At 36.4% G+C, this 19,699-nt stretch overlaps 1 protein-coding gene across 1 annotated transcript in view; it reads left to right on the top strand.

Moving 5' to 3' along the window:
* The window catches only part of ryr2b (ryanodine receptor 2b (cardiac)), a 46,578-nt gene that overhangs the window by 15,864 nt on the left and 11,015 nt on the right, over nt 1–19,699 (top strand). The window contains 42 exon segments of the mRNA XM_043263700.1: nt 220–334; nt 517–649; nt 747–850; nt 942–1,077; nt 1,162–1,348; nt 1,428–1,539; nt 1,728–1,848; nt 2,089–2,258; nt 3,137–3,360; nt 3,557–3,647; nt 3,735–3,875; nt 4,071–4,234; nt 4,425–4,503; nt 4,604–4,693; nt 4,787–4,924; nt 6,048–6,125; nt 6,366–6,441; nt 7,457–7,580; nt 7,674–7,789; nt 8,597–8,673; nt 9,320–9,441; nt 10,232–10,281; nt 10,547–10,607; nt 11,527–11,765; nt 12,696–12,777; nt 13,702–13,820; nt 13,917–14,213; nt 14,379–14,619; nt 14,700–14,787; nt 15,508–15,600; nt 15,892–16,062; nt 16,185–16,235; nt 16,329–16,409; nt 16,554–16,666; nt 16,874–16,970; nt 17,519–17,628; nt 18,023–18,074; nt 18,148–18,198; nt 18,388–18,487; nt 18,977–19,056; nt 19,187–19,263; nt 19,564–19,637. Of these exon segments, the coding sequence (XP_043119635.1) occupies nt 220–334; nt 517–649; nt 747–850; nt 942–1,077; nt 1,162–1,348; nt 1,428–1,539; nt 1,728–1,848; nt 2,089–2,258; nt 3,137–3,360; nt 3,557–3,647; nt 3,735–3,875; nt 4,071–4,234; nt 4,425–4,503; nt 4,604–4,693; nt 4,787–4,924; nt 6,048–6,125; nt 6,366–6,441; nt 7,457–7,580; nt 7,674–7,789; nt 8,597–8,673; nt 9,320–9,441; nt 10,232–10,281; nt 10,547–10,607; nt 11,527–11,765; nt 12,696–12,777; nt 13,702–13,820; nt 13,917–14,213; nt 14,379–14,619; nt 14,700–14,787; nt 15,508–15,600; nt 15,892–16,062; nt 16,185–16,235; nt 16,329–16,409; nt 16,554–16,666; nt 16,874–16,970; nt 17,519–17,628; nt 18,023–18,074; nt 18,148–18,198; nt 18,388–18,487; nt 18,977–19,056; nt 19,187–19,263; nt 19,564–19,637 (4,925 nt within the window).

Here is a 19,699-nt window from a genome sequence, read left to right as displayed (position 1 = left end):
GTTTATTTTTATGATAAAGCACAAATGCATTGTAAAGTGACATTTCTAATCAGACACTGAATAGAGTACCAATAAAACATCTCAGCCAGTAGAATTACTTATTTTGACACATTCCATCATGCAATTTTCAATTACTAAATATCCAATATTTCTGATGGACTACTATGTCCAAGTCCGTTTTATTCCCAGTCTAAGACCTTTGTTTTCTCTTGTGTATAGTGACATTATGAACAATAAAGTTTTCTATCAGCATCCTAATCTGATGAGAGCTCTGGGGATGCATGAGACCGTCATGGAAGTTATGGTGAATGTCCTTGGTGCTAGAGAATCTAAGGTAATCATAATAACATCAAGTACTTGGTGATTATCAGCTTCTGCGTTCATTATGGTTGTAAAATGTCAACTACATAATTGAACCACTCAAATTAGAACTTAATCATTGCATTAAGTGCAGTGTTTTGATTTATTCACTCCCATGAGGTGCTCTGTTAACTCTTATCCTCTGGCCTCATTAAGGAAATCATGTTCCCTAAGATGGTCGCGCACTGCTGTCGTTTCCTTTGTTATTTCTGTCGAATCAGTCGGCATAATCAGAGGGCCATGTTTGATCATCTCAGCTATCTGCTGGACAACAGTAATGTTGGACTTGGTATGTTTATATTGGGCTGACTGGTTAAACTCGTAAATAACCTTCAACTTGAACATTTTAAAAGAAGTAGACAAATAAATGTGATTTTTCTTATCAGCTTCTCCCTCAATGAGAGGTTCAACACCTCTGGATGTGGCGGCTGCTTCTGTTATGGACAACAACGAACTGGCGCTTGCTCTTACAGAGGCAGATCTGGAGAAAGTAAGTCACACCGACTGATTATTTTATCTCTCTTCCACATCCCTTTATGGCTTTTGGTTATCTTGAACTGTTTTTTTTTTTTTTTTTACAGCTGGTGCATTATTTGGGAGGCTGTGGTTTGCGTAGCTGTGCTCTGCTCGTTTCCAAAGGATACCCAGATATTGGTTGGAATCCTGTAGAAGGAGAACGTTACCTGGACTTTCTGCGTTTTGCAGTATTTTGCAATGGTAATGAGCAGTTTAAATCCTGAATCCAGACCTAGCGAAACCTAATTAAACGCCTGGTTTTGATTGGTTATTCTCCTCTTACAGGTGAGAGTGTTGAGGAGAACGCCTATGTGGTAGTGAGGCTTCTGATTCGCCGAACTGAGTGCTTTGGCCCCGCCCTTCGAGGGGAGGGGGGAAATGGTCTTCTGGCGACTATGGAGGAAGCCATCAGAATTTCCCACCTGCAAGACGGAACCAGTGCAGCCAGTACAAACAGTTCCAACCGGACGCTGTGAGTGTTTCTTTTATTTATCTTTTTGTCTTATCCATTCTCGCTCATGTCCATATCTCATTCTGACCTGCACTCCTAGTGACACGCTTGATGATGAAGATGATGACGATGTCATTCACATGGGACACGCCATAATGACCTTCTACTCTGCTCTCATTGATCTGTTGGGTCGTTGCGCCCCTGAGACGCATGTAAGTGTTTTGTGAAACCCCCTGGGCAAGCTAGATAAGAGCCTCGTAATGTGCTTGAAGGATTTAGTTGGAAAGGGCTTATTGGTTTTATCTACTTTTTAAGGCAAAGTCAGTTTTCATTAAAGGCTTGAAAGGTTCTTCAAGGTTTGCTAATGGCCGTCTCTGTTGTGTGTGTATATGACCCGTAGCTCATAGAAGCGAGGAAGGGTGAGGCCATCCGGATTCGGGCGATCTTGAGGTCTCTCGTTCCCAGAGATGATCTGGAGGGAATCATCAATATTCCTTTTAGTTTACCACTTGTAAACACAGGTGTGTAGGAAAGTATGCGACTAGTGAAGTTAAATATACATTCATGACATAAAAATAATTATTTTTGTAACTATTGATTTATCTTTCCAAAAAAGCTAAAATCAGTGTAATGGGAGAGTCTGAGCTCAGTTTTTAAATAAACTAAGTACATTTAGTTTGGAGCTGATGTGTAGTAGGGTATTTTTATGTCTAAAAGTGATTAATTGGTGGGTGAAAATATTTTGTGCTTGTTATACTCAGATGATCTAGTGGTGGAGCCTGACATGTCTCGGATATTTTGTCCGGATCACAAAGCAGCCATGGTGCTGTTTTTGGACCGGGTTTATGGAGTTCAGGACCAGCAGTTCTTGCTGTGTCTACTAGAGAATGGTTTTCTGCTGGACCTGCAAGCGGCTGTTAACATGGATGCTGTAAGTGGGCAGACATTACATGTAGGAAAAGTTCACCCAAATTTGAATACTGTCATCATGTCATTTCAAACCGATATGACCTTTTTTGACCCGTGTGACTTTTTGTTTTTTAGCAGAATCTCTGTGGCGCATTTTGCAATAGTATGCAAACAAGTGGAGAGATGGAGATCTTGAGCTCCAAAAATATCATAAAACATCAGCTTTATGATAGCAGTTGAACTCATGCACTATATTCCAAGTCTTTTGAAGTCAAACAGTTGTTTCGAGGAATAAATCTGAAATTTAAGTCATTCATTTGCAGAAAATCTTGAGTTTGTGCAGTCTAAACCCCATAATTAAGGTTTGAATCCCTCAGTGGACGCCAAAATAAAGGTTTTGGGGGTCTTACAGTCTTGCAGTACATCATTCAACAGTGTTCTCTGTTCTACATGTTTCACCAGCTCTGTCTGAGTGCAACATAAGAAGAAACTATTATTTCAACCACCGCTAAAACAGGTGTGGCTCTTGTAGTTGCAAAACTGAAGAGATTGCCAAAACACAGAAGTCACATGATCAAAAGTTTAGGGTTAATAATTATTTTAGGAAGAAGAAATTAATAATTTAATTCAGCAAGGATGCAATAAATTGACCGAAACCGACATTACAACATTTCTAATGTTAAAAAAGGTTTCTGTTAAATAAAATTATGTTCTTTTGAAATTTCCTTTCATCATGAAAACTGAATCACAATTTCATCAAATTATTAAGCTTAATTTTTTTTTAATTAATTAAAAATGTATGTAAAATTAATGTTGAGCATCAAATCGGCATATTAGAATGATTTCTGATGGATCATGTGACACTGATATAATATATAAATATATTGTCCCTTTTTGCAGACAGGATTAGGTGGAACAGATATGGCACTGGCCCTTAATCGCTACATATGTGTGGCTGTGCTGCCATTGCTGAGTAAGTATTCCTCTCTGCTGTGTGACTCCTCTTCACTGCGGACTAGGCTGGTGGACGAGCTCCTGCAGGGTATCTACAGCCTCTCTAAAGCCAGCGGACTGACCAAGGCCCAGAGAGATGCTATCCAGGACTGTCTGCTGGCAGTGTGCGGGTGAGGATGTTTGATTTAGCTTTTTTTGGAATGATTTTATAATACCAGAAAAGCCATGAACGACAAGGTTATAATAGTTTTTTTTTAAAAATAGGCCATTAGTGTAAAAGTCATTGTAACTTTTCTGCCTGTTTTGGCTCTTTTAGGAAAGATTTTAAGAAACAATTCTGTATTTATAACAATATTGTTCCCACAGAAAACTGAATCCTTCCATGTTGCAGTCTCTGCTGCATAATTTTGTGTTTGACGTCCCTCAACTATCAGAAAACTCCAAGATGCCAATTAAGGTCTAAAGAAAAACATTACATTTATAAAATATAAAATTATGTTTTCCTTAAGCAATTCTGCTTATCACTTGTGGTCACTTCTTCCAGCTGTTGACCAATCATTATGAGCAGAGCAGGAAGTACTACTGTCGGAATGATGGATGGGGTGGTTTTGGGTCTGCCTCAGAGGAAGAACTTCGTCTGACCAGAAAGCTGTTTTGGGGGATATTCAGTGCTCTTGCCAAAAAAGTGAGAAAATGTCCTTCTTTTAAAAAAAAAAAAAGTGACCACACAAATCATTTCTCCAAAGTAGCGTTTAATTATTTTGATTTTTTTTAGAATAGGATATCTGCTCTTTTTCATGCATCAAAGTGTTCAAATTGAATTTTGAACACATTTTCAATTGCACAGTCAAAATTGAAAGTTTTTCATTCTCGTCCACAGTCCTACGATCCAGACCTATTCAAACTGGCCCTGGGTTGTCTCAGTGCAATTGCTGGGGCTATTCCTCCTGACCACCTTGACCCGAGCTGCACAGGAGGACGAGAGAGACACTCCACAATGGATTCAGAAAGACGTTTTTTTCCTCGACCCCTGGACACCTCAAAGTAAGACTTATATAGACTTGAAGGTCCGTAACAGATGAAACAGACTCGCATGAGTTAGATTTAATGTACCATTTGAAAACCTCTGAGATCAGCACTTAACCTCAGACGTTTGCTTCATCATCTCCCGAAAAGTGTGAATGGATGTTTATTCAATATTCTGTAAATAATAATTCAGGTTTTTCATTTATAGTGTGACAATCCCAGAGTTGCTTGAGTTTGTGGTGAACAAATACGCAGAACATACACATGAGAAATGGTCACTGGAAAAGGTAAAATGTTTCTTATACAGGCGTTTGCTTGAGAATGTAGTTGAAACTTTAAGAGATTTTGTAGTTTTAAAGCCATTTGTGTTTGATAATTCTTTTCTAGTTTGGTAACGGTTGGGTTTATGCAGAACAGTTTTCTGAGAATGCTAAAGTTCATCCACTCCTAAAACCTTACAGAGCTCTATCTGAGAAGGTAGCTAACTCTCGTCATACACAAAATACATAGACACATTATAAATAACAACATCAGTTTATTGTCACACAGTGAGGTTGCTCTGTATTTTAGGATAAAGAAGGTTATCGAGGGGTCATTAAAGAGACAGTGAAATGCATGCTCGTCTTGGGCTGGACCATTGAGAGGACCAATGATGGGGAGTCACAAGGCTTTCACAATCCAGCTAGGAGGATCTCACAGTCTGGCAAGGTAATATACACCTTCAGTGAGAACTGCAAAACTCTGATGAAGAGTGGGTGATGTGCTTTTTCAGTTTTTTCTATTCGCTAATTAAATTTTTTTTTATTTTTAATGAGCCCATAATGGCATCATTAATTTGAAAAAGTCTCAAATATGTATAAGTCGTTTTTTTTCTGTATCAGAAGAACCACATAAAAATTAACATGTTAAATATTAAATATTTAAATATTTAAATATTATAACATGTTAAAAAAATAATAGTTAAATATTAAAAAATCAACCTAGCCTCATAAAAACTTTTTTTTTCGCAACACCATTTCTACGTGACTTAAGGCATGTTACGGCAGTTTTAAAGAAAATCAAAAAAATAAAAATAAAGTGGTGCTAAAACACAGGTTCAATATGTGAACCCTTGCGCGTTTTTATTACGTTGATATAGGTACATATTGCTGTGTTTGTGTTACTTTAAATATCCGTGGACTATCGTTAAAAGTTAATACTCATAACAAGATATTCTTTAAGCAGCTGTGCGAAAATTAATCTCTTTGTTAATCGAAATAAAGAAACATTTGTGTGGAAAGAAATAAAAGCTGTCTGAGTTTTACTGCCTTTAGTGTTCATTTCTTTTGGAAACTGCAGTGATATGTTGATACGTTTTTTTGTAAGTGCACACAGATATGTTTATGCCATGAGACCAGGTAGCAAAAAAAAAACATTGGTTAATATTGTAAATAAACAGTGTTTACATTAATTTGTGTTTTTATTTGCATAATTGTTTTCTATAATGGTAACATCATTATCTCTTCTATTAACATTTCTCAGACCAATAATGTGCTGTTTTTGCTTTCAGCTTTGACCACTGTGCATCAAGGCAAATTCTTTTTGCATAAATCGTACTGACTGCTGTTTTGTATTGCACACTGCACAAAGCGATTGGGATTCAGAATAGACTTTCTGTGCTCGCCAAGACTGGATTAACAGCTCTTAGGCTTTTAAAAGACATTGCTTATTCAGAGAACATGAAATGCATTCAAAACAGACTGCGCTTTGGTTTGACAAATGCTTGATATTAAACCAGATAAATGCATTGTGTTTCTTTGGAGAACATAAATTGTGTTTTGCCTTTTAATAGCTGTCTTTTGAAGGAGCTTCCACGTTCAGTCCAAAGCCTGTAGATACCAGCAGTGTCACCCTATCCTGGGATCAGTATGTAAGCAGCTTCAATTAATTACATACAATATAAACTAGCCCAACAGGGACCAAAGAGTAGATTAAATCAATAACCATTGATTACTGCTTTTATTGATATTTTTCAAATCCAAGTTGGCAAATCGCAGAACATATTTTAGGAGTAATTTTGGAAATTGCCTCCTATACCTCTATATACTACCAGCCAGCTTTGTACATTAACAGTATTAAAAATAGCTGTATTTTCAATCTGGCATTGCAGGCCATGGCAGAGCGGTTGGCTGAGAATTATCATCACATCTGGGCAGACAGGAAACTGCAGGAACTGGAGAGTAAAGGTGTGTGTTACAGATGGGCCGCTGTGAGAAATGATACAGTGAATCAAATTAGGGTTCCTGCAGCCACCTGCGTATTACGGTGAAACAAAGAACTGTGAAATAGGAAAGCTGGGTGTGTGGTGTGTGTTCGAGAGGTGTACACTACCATTCAGAAATTTGGAATAAGACAAATAATAAAATAAATAAATAGAAATTAAACTGAATTGACAGTAAAGACATTTATAATGTTACAAAAGGTTTCAAAAGGTTTCTATTTCAAATGAATGATGTTATGTTAGTCTTTCTATTCATTAAATAACTAACAAATGTACCACAAATGTTTCCAACATTGACAATAATAAAGAAGGTTTATTGAGCTGCAAAACAGTAATTAGTTTTGAAGGATCAAAAGTAATGACTGCTGAAATTTCACCTTTGCCATTACTTTTAAAAAACAAAATACAAAAACGGTTATTTTATATCGTAACAACCTATTCACAAAACTGTATTTGTGTAATAGTATATACTGTATTTTGATTAAAAAATGTAATGAACACATAAAAGAGTTCACAAACCATCCAGACCACAATCCCTTGGACAGTGTAGTGTACCACAGTAGTATAGGCAATGAAAGATATTTGCTGTAAGCTATTCTTAACTTTGGTATTGCTGTTTGCACTTAAATTTTCAATATTATAAACGAATAATGTTGCAAAGTAATCATCAGTTGCACCCTGAAGTGTTTTTCTCTAGTGCTATAATATAATAACAATATATAAACCTAATGTGCTGTACACTACTCTACTTCTTAAAAAATATCAAAGAAATTTAATTTAAAAATAATACAGTCAGCTATTTCATAGAGCTGTGTAATATGCCCTAACTATTAAGGCAACAAACTAAGTGCAGGAAGTAATTTAATAACTGTCACCCCTTTAATTAACTATAATGCATTGCTTATATATATAAAACGTCTTTAACGATGGGAATTGACCATAATCATTAGAGCTGTTAACGCGATGCTGTTTTTGTCCAGGAGGTGGCAGTCACCCTCTGCTTGTACCCTACGATGCTCTGAGTGTCAAAGACAAGAGCCGAGTCAGAGACAAAGCTCAGGATGTTCTCAAGTTCTTCCACATCAATGGGTACTCAGTGAGGAGGTGAGGATGCTTTCCTTCTACTGGACACTAGAATGACCATCATGCCTTTGAAGTGTCCATTTTATTTTCACTGACTGGATTTTCACTGCGCAGGAACAGAAAGGTGGCAGATGCTGATTCCCCAGCGATTGCGAGCCGATTCGCTTATGGCCTGCTGCAGCAAGCCCTCTGTCTCACTGAGCGAGCCCAGGAGCAGTTACTAGAGCTGGGTTAGACACACACACACACACACACACACACACACACACACACACACATTGCCCTGTTCTTCCACTCTGCTTCTCTCCAATTATTTATTTGCACATCTGTCTTTTTACATAACTCCCCTGTAATATTAAGACTTCACTAATCTGAAAGGCAAAAAGGATAGTTTACACAGCGGTTAAAATTTCGTTATCGGTCGTCCTCATGCCTTTCCAAATCCTAATGCAAAATAAGCTGGCTCAAAAAAAGTTAACGCTCTTTTTTTATATAATCAAATGGCATGTAGACAAAGGCTTCGAGGTAAAAATAAAATAAAAATAAACAGAAGTGCAAGTATCTTGAATAATAAATATAAAATTACTGGCTCTCATAATAAATATGGTTTAAAAGCATTTATAGTGTTGCGTTATGTTCGATATAGACATGTGAATCATTTTTAACTACAACAATTAAAAATAGTTTATGTCAGGTTGAAGTACTAAGATTATTAAAGCTAACACTAAAGTAAATGTAAAGCTAAATAGAAATAAAACAAATAGTAAAAATGACAAAAGCCTAAATATGGAAAATTAAACTACTAACAATTAATAAAGTAAAAATGTGAAAATATGAAAGTAAAAATATTAATGTTAATAGTATAGTTGTATATAAAACTGCTTAAATAACTGATATAAATAGAGAGGTAAATAAAGATTTTATGATTTTTTGTGAATAAACATTTTCACTATAAATGAATAAACTATCTCAACTGTGTCTCATTTGTCTGAAATCTACTAATAAAATGTAAATGTATGTTGTTTTGTGTTTTACAGAGGTTGCTCAAGCTCGAGGGCAGATTAACAGGACTGAGAAAGTTCCCCATGAACAACAAATTCATTTCTTTATAAAGGTCGGTTATCTGTGCTGCAGGTCAGACATTTGGAACAGAACTTTATACTGAAATTTATGAGAATTCATCACAGCATAGCAGCTGAGTCAAGATGACAGACCTATTTAAATAACGGCCCTTATTTGATCTCCAAACGATTATTCAAATTAAATGGATTTTTGGATTCTTTTAAAGATACTCCAGATGTGTCTTTAGTGCATTGGATTGTTTATTGTATCTTAGATGGTAACCAAGAGAACGTTTCGGCTTGTTCAGAGCTTTGGGATAAATATTTAAATGTTTTTGTAATTGAACCGCAGTGGTCATGGTACATTTTTGGAGTTGCAGATAATTACAGCTTTGTATTGTTTGTCCATACGGACATCTCTGGGGGCCATGTCATTACTGATCCCATAATTGATTAGACGCCGTGTTTTGCTATCCATCCCTGTTCCCTGAGACAATATGCTGCCTTGCTGTTTAAAAGTCTTTCATTCCTACTTGAAGATCAATAACAACGGTCAGCAGTTCCCTGACCTCCTCAACTATCAATCTCATTAATGTGCACTAAAATCTTCACTACGAAATCCTAACTACAAAAATCTGAAATGAACAATGCTTCGGCTGGTCACTGTTGTTTTATTCTGTTGTTTTTTTCTTGTTCCAGGTTGTGCTGCCACTATTAGATCAATACTTCCAAAATCACTATCCCTACTTCCTCTCCACTACAATGTGTTCAATTAGAGATGGCTGCCAGTCCACCAACAAAGAAAAAGAAATGGCCACAAGGTAATGTGTGATGACGGACTGCTATTACATCTGCATGTGATTATGTAAGTCAGGTTTTTCTTACGTATGTCAGTGGTCCTCTGTAACTTTATAAAAGCCGTGTTGTTTTACATTGAGTGGGCCCCTTGATGGGTGTTAAGACCACGTGACCAGAAAAAACACTACTCAGTTTAACACTCATTATTTGAAAGCTTTAGCTCGTGGAATACATGGTTGGCAGAGCATTTATGCAACAGTAAATAAAAACTTGCATGGTCGTGCATGCAAGCCATTTCGGTGTCCAAGAACCATATCACTTTGTTGAGCACTTTGTTTTTTTTTTTTGCACTTTATATTAAAAAGAGGCATGCTAGCATCTCGGCATGTAACCTTTTTTGGATTACACAGCAAATGAATTTCAAGAATTCAAGGAGAATTCATTTATTACTTAAAAATGTGTTACATATGTTTTTTTTATAGATAGCGAAGCATAAAAATTGAGTGCACCTATGATAAATATGTGAAAATGCAAAAATGTTTAAGAGACGAAAAATAATTCACTCTGTAAAAAACTACACAAAGATGGAGAAATGTGTGAGTTTGTGTGTGTGTGTGTGTGTGTGTGTGTGTGTGTGTGTGTGTGTGTGTGTGTGTGTGTGTGTATACACACACGGCTGATTGCATGTCTGTGTCTTCATGTTCACCTTTGCTACTGTCATTATATATTTTCACTTCCATCTATCTTGTTTTTTTCCCATTCATTTCCCTCATTCTTTCTCTTACATTCATCCTCTCTCCTGTTATTTCCTAGTTTATTCTGTAAACTCGGATCTCTAGCCAGACGCAGAATCTCTCTGTTTGGTAAGGGTTGGTGTCTTTTTCTTCATACTCCTTTGTAGTAAAAAAAATCTGCTTGATTATTTATCTAGAAACACTTTTAATTTAGAGGCACTTTGTATTCATCTCATGCACTCTCAGCATTATCCACAGCCATTGTTCACTCACCCCAGTCTTGTAGTGCTGAGGTGAATGCTTACATACCTCATTAATTTTATTAACCCACCCTCCCTTAAAAACATAAATCAGGAGCTGGTTGCACTGAGCTCAATGCCATGTTTCCTCTTAGGAAATGATGCCCTTGCTTTGGTGAGCTGCCTACAAATCCTGGCACAATCTCTGGATGGAAGGTAGTTAATGCTACATTGCATGTTTGGTGTAGTGATATAGAAAACAGTGTAAAATTAACTCTAGGTCTTTCACTGTGGGGAACCTTTTATGGGGACCTGCTGGTCATTTAAGAAATCGGTAAATAATTAGTAAAGTTAAAATATCAATTAAACAGTAAATTGTATAATGTTTAAATCAGTTTTAAATTTGAAATTGCACCATGTATAAAGTTATTGTCTCTCAACAGAAAGAATGGACTCGAGTCGTTTTAAAACTAATCCCAAGTCATTTCATCATGTTCATGTTAACACGAAACATTAGCATATTGTCCGCCCACTTTTGTGCATGATAAAATGGAAATGAAATCAACCAATTGGACCAATCACTGCAGATTAGTGTCACTCAAAGGAGGGATAAATGAATATATATATATATATATATATATATATATATATATATATATATATATATATATATATATATATATTAGTCCTGTTGAATAATTAATCCATCCAAAATAAAAGTTTTTGTTTACATAATATATGTCTGTGTACTGTGTATATTATATATATATATATATATATATATATATATATATATATATATATATATATATATATATATATATATATATACACACATGCATATAGGAGATTGATTGATTGTTTGACAGCAGAAATATTTTATAATTATATATAATTTGTTTTTCTTCAGTACAAATATTTTCATCATACTTTTCAGTAAAAAGTTTTCATCACTGATAACAATAAATGTTTCTGAACCAAACCAGCATATTACAATAAAAAAATTATTACAAATGTATTTATTAAAATGATTTCTAAAGGATAATGTGACTGCTGGAAACTGTGAGTGCCATGTGAGCGTAAGAGCTCATCATTAGAAGGTCATTCTAATTTTTCTGTAATTGTTTGTCTCTAGGATGTTAATGAAAACCACTAACGAATCCGTCAGACTGTCACTGTGGTCATTCTTTGAAGCAGCGGCTGAAGACCTCGAGCTAACGGTAGATAATGTGACTTGGGATGAGTACGGACTGAACCGAGGCCAGGGCAGGAGAGACAGTGAGGTCATAACGTACTCCACCACTGCCCTGATCCCGTTGCTCACTGCTCTATTCCTGCACGACGCCCAAAGGCAGCACGGAGGGGGACTGATCGGTAAGACAGAACGGAAGAGGGGGCGGAATAGATGAAAGAAACAGCAGCAGCTAATTGGGTGAATAATGAATAGATTAGAGTGTCCTATGATGAATGAACAGATGGAGGGAAAATAAATGGAGGCTGTGGAAAGGCAGTGGAAAAATATTCACAAAGGTTTTGGGTTGAGCAGATCACTTCCTTTTCCAATTACCTCTGTTTTGCCTATTAGAGTGCACTTGATTTCCTGTCTGCACAGGATTCAGCCCTGTATTTGACCTCTCTTATGTTTGATCATGGGCATGTGTGTCTGTTTTACTAGGGAATGTGCAGTTAAGGCATAAACAATTGCGAAACACTTTAAACCAGCCTCTTTTCTGAATCGACTATTCTCAAACAGGCCTCTAGGCAATGACGAATCTCTTTAGGTTCAGCTCAAATGTGCATTCAGTAATGTTTCATACTGTATTGCAGCAGATCCAAAGGTCTTTACTGTGAGAAAACATTCACTGTTTCGTCCAGCAGCATTTGGTATTCATTCACATTCTCTGTGACCAGAGATTGTCCTCTATATGACCTTACATTACTTCTATAAACAATCATCTTCACAAGTGTACTGGCAAGAGAAAACACTGTTTGCTCCACACTGCAGGACTGCAGCAGGCTTCTCTGCGATAAGAACACTTTTGTAGAACAGCAGCATCATGCGTTGAATCATTCATACTGTACATTTTTGCTCTGTATGAACTCATTACCATATCATTAGAAAAAATTTCACCCCTTTTACTTCTTCTATTCAACTGCATTATGAATAAATCTTCCACGCAGTTGGGATGAATTGTTGCAGAATCAGTTTTTTAAATGCTCTGAACTCCAGAGATGCAAGAGTGCTTGCAAAAACACTAGGCGAAAAGATTTGTTTTTAAAATATATGATTTTTTCTTCTTTCAGTGGATGAAGTGCACTCCTATTGCTACAGGATCTTCAGCTGTCTGTACATTCTTGGCACCTGCAGTGGTACATTCATCGAAAGGTAACAGTCTATCACAAATATGAAAATCCTATCAGTATTTGCTATCATGCTTTGGAAAACAAGAAATGGGGACCTTTTTTATCTGGAATTGACAGGCATGGAAGATGACAAAAAATTTTCCATGCCTGTCAATTCCAATAAAAAACATCATAAATGCACCTTTAAACCAATCTATACTACTCTTGCTCTATATAAGTCTATACTTAGTCTACTGATTAAAATGTTTTTCGAGAAATGTCTTATGATTACCATGCCAGGAATTAATTAATTATTATACAGAAAACAGTAAAATTGTGAATTAAAATGTCATTTTAAAATAACAATTTAAATGTAACAATTTTCAGTGTAGGATGTTCTATTTAGCCATGTTGTGTATTTGATATATAACTTTTTAATGTGTCATTTATTTCTGCAAATGGCAAAGCTGAATTTTTAGCATCATTACTCCGTCTTCACTGTCATGCGGTTCTTCAGAAATCCAGAAAATGATGATTTTGTCCTTGAGAATATTTTTTTTATTATCAATCTTTTTATTTTAGCCTTATCAGGTTATGTACTGTATATAGTAACAAAACACTGTGTCAAAATTAACAGCTATATTGTATGACTTTCTCTTTTGACATTGGCACTTTGAACTATATTCAAAATAACTGTGTGAATAATCTAGTTAAAACGTATTATGCTCTACACAAAGACAAAAACGCATATGTTTGTGTTTATTTTAGGGTAACTAACCCTTTAACAAATGTTTGGTGCTTAGCAAATTGTGTTAATTTGGGTCTTATTATTTTATTCTGATAATTTGTTATTGCTAATCACTTATTGTTCAGTTTGTCCTTGTGAGACTTGTGCGCTCCATAGTTATTAGCTCATGTCTAGGTTTATAGTTCATCTGTCGATCAGCCTTTATCTTTGTTTTGATAGGCAGAGGTCGGTCTTGGGGGAGTGTCTGGCTGCTTTATCTGCAGCCTTTCCTGTGTGTTTCTTGGAGCTGACTGACCTTCATTCCCTCTCCGACACTTTGAGTAATCAAGAGAGTGAAGGTAAAGGCAAGAAGAGTTCAATAGAACACAAAATATGAACACACTCACGTTGCCGCATGCTATTTTTCCTCATAGATTTTAGTGTGGTCTTTCTAGCTGGCAGAACCCGTTGGCTCCTCCCCACTTTGCAGGAGGCTTTCTCAGAGGTCGAAGAGCTGGCAGGGGTGGGACCAGCGGCCCGTCATGCCCTTTTGACAAAGGTTACTGAGGTGACCCTTCCTCTGCTGTGTAGTTATGTCTCTCGCTGGGGGGAAGCTGATAACCAAGCATCCCAGGAGGGCCACTTTTCTTGTGTCACACCCCAGCATGCTAATTCCCTGCTGGGCCACATCCTCTCCATCATCCAATCCCATCTGGGGAGCGCAGACAGTGCTTGGATGAAACGCCTCGCAGGTGAGCTGGGCCTTCTAGAGAAGTCAGTTATTAGATTATGGGGATATTAATGTGTTGTTGAAGCACTTATTTTAGAAAACCAACAGAAGTGCAGTACATATTCCATTTCAAATTTACAGTGGAAGGTACAAAAGGATGCCGTAAACAGCAGTCCATTTCTTTTAGTATTCGGTCAGCCTCTCATCGGTAAAGCAGAACCACACCTCCTGAAGAGCCACTTCCTGCCTTTGATGGAAAAGTTGAGGAAGAGGGCGGAGTCGGTGCTCCTGGAGGAGGAGCATTTGAAGACAGAGGGGCGTGGCGATGTCTCAGAACAGGAGTTAGATATCCAGGAAAGGTTTACTGTGTTGGTCCAAGATATCTACGCATTTTACCCTTTACTTATTCCATTTATAGACCTCCACAGGTGAGAAACAGTGCAGTATTCAACCTGTTTTCAGTTTCAAATTCTGTATTGGTTGTTCGACTTGTGTTTTGTATCATCAGAATGAGTTGGCTGGTAGAGGTGGACACAGATGCTGAGAAGCTTTTCTCACTCGTAGCTGAAGTCTTCATTTTTTGGGCTAAATCTCATGTGAGCAACTCCCAGTCATATTTACGACAGTTACGATGATTTAATATCTAATATTTACCTTATTTGTCTGAAAATGTCCTTAAATTAGCAATTTTAAAGCTATAATTTATAGAGCTCCACACATCACATGTGAAAGAACAAAATAGATTTTGTCCTTACAATTTATTAAATCATATAAAAAATTTTAATAACGATAATAATAATTCCCTTGATTTAGTGTAGTCTTGGCCACATTGTACTCATTTGTTCCCTTGTTTTAACTATGACCATAAATTAACAAAATTGAATCAAATTAGTACAACATGGCTATAATAATAAAAAAAAAATGTATAGAAGTTGGCCGTGAATGAATAAATAGTTTGATTATATCAAGCTATTTATTTAAATCCAAAGCATTTAAAATATATTAATTCCAAAATATTACATTTTTAATCATATTTTATATTTTCTGCCTTTAGAAATCCAATACACAGTAACAATTACGAAAATGATACCTATTTAAACACTAAATTGAAATAATGTAATAATAAAAAATATTATCATTCTTTGTCTGACTAATGTTATAAAATGATGTCGGGGGAAAAAATAGAGTAATAAAAGAAGCATTACTTTTTTTAAAGTGCTCACAAATTGTGTATGCTACCTTTGTAATAATTTGTATTCTTTGTACATTCATTACTTTTCTAACATTTTATCTTTAATACACTTATTTTTGTTTAGAATTTCAAATGGGAAGAGCAGAACTTTGTTGTTCAAAATGAAATTAACAACATGACATTCCTGGTGAACAGCGGCAAAGGCAGGATTTATAAGGTCTCTTTTCCTTTCACTAATTCTGTATAACTTGTTGTGAACGCGTTTCAGGTTTTCCCTTTCATCAACTCCTTAAATGTTTGTGTAATACATTTTGCTTTAGCTCCTCTCAATCCTGACCAAGTTTGCTTTGCCCTAATTTTTTTACACTATTCTTTGAAAAGAAATTCATCTTTGGTCTGTAAACTCAGAGGTCTGCAGGGACTTTAATAAACGCCCAAGTCATTACTCAACCCAAATATGCTGTTCGATAATATTGAATGAATCTAAATTGTATGATTTTTCTGTTAGGGAGGGGTGTGCAACACAGAGAGGAGAAAGGTGAAGAGGAAGGGCGATTGTTACTCCACGCACACCTCTCTCATTGTGGCGGCACCAAAAAAACTCCTCTCGGTTGCCATGAATGGATGTTGCCATGGCTATCAGGGCCTGGTCTCTAATGCCAAAAGCCGTTTCTCTCAGGTACATCTGTTTATACTAAAAACAATAATGACGAGGTTTGTAAAATCAATCCATTCCTTATCTGGAAAATATTCTTTTATATATTCTTTTACCTGATGCCTGAAACGTTCATCTGTTTCTAGAGGGACACAGAAGATGAGGTCAGGGCATACATTCGCAGCAACCTACAACAGGTGAGCCAGAAGACAACTTGTGAAAGAGCACATAAAGTCCTGTGAAAATTCGATTCGAGCCTCCTCACCGCACCTCACTTTTCTTTTTGCCAGGATCTGTGTGAAAACTCAATAGATCCCCTCAGCGTTGAGAGGATCTTCAGCATTGCTCGTGTTCTTTTCCATCTGGATCAGGTTAGACTGAGAACGAATTACTGCAAATGATCGCAAATTGTATATAAATACATCCAAACAGGAACCAGTGCAGTGTAGTGGAGATTTTTAACAATTCTGGTGTTTGTATGGTTCTTGATTTACATTAAGCTGTATCTCTGTCAGGTGGAGCGCCCTCAGAAGACGAAGAGGGCAGTGTGGCATAGGATGCTGTCTAAGCAGAGGAAACGAGCCGTAGTTGCTTGTTTGAGAATGGTTCCTTTGTACAATCTACCAAGGTTTGGTCCCGCAAACCTTTTAATCTTCATATTGCGTTACGAATTACCCAAATTATAAAAGCTGAAGGCTGCAGAAATACTCGTGAATTGCAATGTTGTCGAACTAACTTAGATAAAGAGGACATTCTGTCATCTTCCTTATGTTTCATTGGGCTGCAACCAATATTAATTGCTAGCTTTTAACATGAGATTTTTCTTTTTCTGTAGGCACAGAGCGGTGAACCTTTTCCTGCAGGGTTATGAGAGAGCCTGGCTGAAAGCTGAGCATGACTCACCTGAGGACAGACTAATTGAGGATTTGGCTGTGAGTGTGTTTCTGATTGGCTGTGTTCCCCAGTCGAGCTGTTTAATCATGACGTATGTGCAGCCCAACCTGGAATTCACCACAGGTTCCCATAGGGAATTTTTGTAATGGGTTTTAATGAATAACAGTTTTAAATGTATGAGTGCAATTAATATTACCACAACGATTTCCACAAACATTAAGCACAATTGTTTTCGACACTGATAATTAAACATGTTTCTCTAGCCCCAATACAGCATGTTAGAATCATTTCTGGAGGATCATGTTACACTGAAAACTAAAATGTACTAACCTTTTTTCGGATATACATTAAAATAGAAAACAGCTATATTAAATTTTTTATAATATTTCACAGAATTTCTGTATGTTTAATCGAATAAATGCAGCACTGGTGAAAAAAAAATCTAAATTTTTTAACAGTAGCGTAACTATAATTTATATTGTAGAACAAAATAGGACAGTCTCTTCTAGCAACAGATTTCCAGATAGAACCCAAGGCTATAAACTTTTTCATTTTAAAGTAATAGGATTACATTTATACCCATCAGAAAGCAGCTCATGTAGAGATCCTAAAGGAGGGAGCCGAGCAGAGAAACAACATCGATCCACTCCGTCAGCTTATCAATCTCTTCAGTCAAAGTGCTTTGACTGAGAGGAGGTTTGTATGTGTGTGTTTGAGTGTGATTGATTCATGCATTTGTTTGTTGGCGTTTAGATCAAGGTTAACCATTTTAAACATAATTTTAGCAAGTATTTCAGCTCTGTTTGAAAACCTAGGAAGTCTGCAATAGAAGAAACCTAACCAACTTGTTTCATATAAGACCCACAGAATATTTAGCTAGCACTGCTGATTGCAATTAACATGCCATTAAGCTAATAAATAAGTAAATCACAAATATTTATTGAAAATGTCAATATATTTAATAAAAAGTATATTTATATTCAGTTACGTTGTCATATGTGATATGTAAAATCTTTGATGCCGCTATAAAGTTGAACTGAAAATGGTAAAATTAACCAACCTGGTTCACTCTTGTCACTTGCATTTACAGTAAACTTGAGGATGATGACCTGTACGTGTGCTATGCTGACATCATGGCCAAGGTAGGCTCTGCTAGGACAATTTTTTCACCAAACACATGCAGCATTCAAGCTAGAATGTAATTTTGCATTGCAGAGTTGCCAAAGTGAGGAAGACCAGAATGAAGATGTCCTGAAGTCATTTGAGGTGAGCAATGGAAATCAGACTTGTTATGGATTTAATTGTAGGAGAAAAGGATGCTGACACAGTTCTGAACTGTATTTGTGTTCATTTATCAAGTCCTCAATGATTGACTTCAGGAATAATAGACTTGAGAAACAGTTGGTATGTTTTATTTCTTAGAGAATTGATTGAGTAACTAATTAATTGTCTTAGGAAAAAGAGATGGAAAAGCAGAGGCTGCTGTATCAGCAGGCTCGACTTCATGAACGTGGAGCTGCTGAGATGGTCTTAAAAAACCTCAGCGCCAGCAGAGGTATCAGTCAAAACAGGGGTGGGCCATGGAAAAAGCAAGATATTTTTCAATTCTATTATATATTTATATGTTTTTTTATTGTCAACATTAAGATATTACTAATACTAATTGTACTAAATGCAGTAAAAAATAATTCTGCTTAAAATTTTTGTGAAAACTGTAAGCATTTTCTAAAGATACTTTGATTTATTTGAAATAGAAATCTTTTATAAGTTTATAAATGTTTTTACTATCATTTTGATTTATTTAATGAAACCTACCTTCCAAATAACCATCCTTTTTGTTAAAAGAAGCTTTCATTAAGTTAGTAAAATGGTCCCTCATAGGGGGATCATCATATATGAGTTTGTTGGCATCAAAAAGATCTGTTGTAAGACACAGGTCACATTCATTTTTTTATCCTGAGATCTTGAGTCAGCTGGTTATGACTTTTATTATTGTCAGTGCTCAAATGTTATGCTGTTAAATTGAATGTGATATTTGAACCAGGTGATATGGGGCCTACGGTAGCAGCCACATTAAAGCTGGGCATTGCAATCCTGAATGGAGGAAACACGTCTGTCCAGCAGGTAGGTTTGAAAAGGTCAGGCTGGATTACAGATATGTTTGAGTGATAATGCAAAACCCCAAAAGTGACATTTAACACCAAAACCAACTTTTATGTAATGTTCATTCTCTCTGTTGTTGAATTCTATCTAGAAAATGCTGGATTACCTGCGACAGAAGAGAGACGTGGGCTTCTTTCACAGTCTGGTCGGCTTAATGCAGTCTTGCAGGTTCAGCTGTTATTTGCTAATGCATTGTGAGAAATTTCTCTGACAAAAAAAAAAGCTGCTCAAACCATCTAAAAGTGGAGAGATGCTTTGTTCACTTATTTATCACCGTAACCCCCCTCCTGTGTTCAATTTCAAAGCTACTTGGTATAATCAAGAGAAAAGAACATCGTTTTACATTTACTTTTTTCCCTTTCAATCTGTTTCTTTGCTGTAATTGGAAGTGTCTGTTGAGTGTCTGTGTATTTTAAAAAGAAGAGGACTGTGGTTTTGATGTTGCTGTTGTAATTCTATGTGTCACAGTGTGCTGGATTTGAACGCATTCGAAAGGCAGATCAAAGCGGAGAGTTTAGGGGTGGGCGCCGTGGACAATTCAGGTGCATCACCGACATCCACAACAAAGTGCTTTGAAAAACGAATGTGTCTATCAGAAGAGGCA

The sequence above is a fragment of the Puntigrus tetrazona genome, chromosome 17, assembly GCF_018831695.1.
Source record: "Puntigrus tetrazona isolate hp1 chromosome 17, ASM1883169v1, whole genome shotgun sequence".
Classification (NCBI taxonomy): domain Eukaryota; kingdom Metazoa; phylum Chordata; class Actinopteri; order Cypriniformes; family Cyprinidae; genus Puntigrus; species Puntigrus tetrazona.
This window is presented reverse-complemented; position numbering and strand designations above follow the sequence as displayed.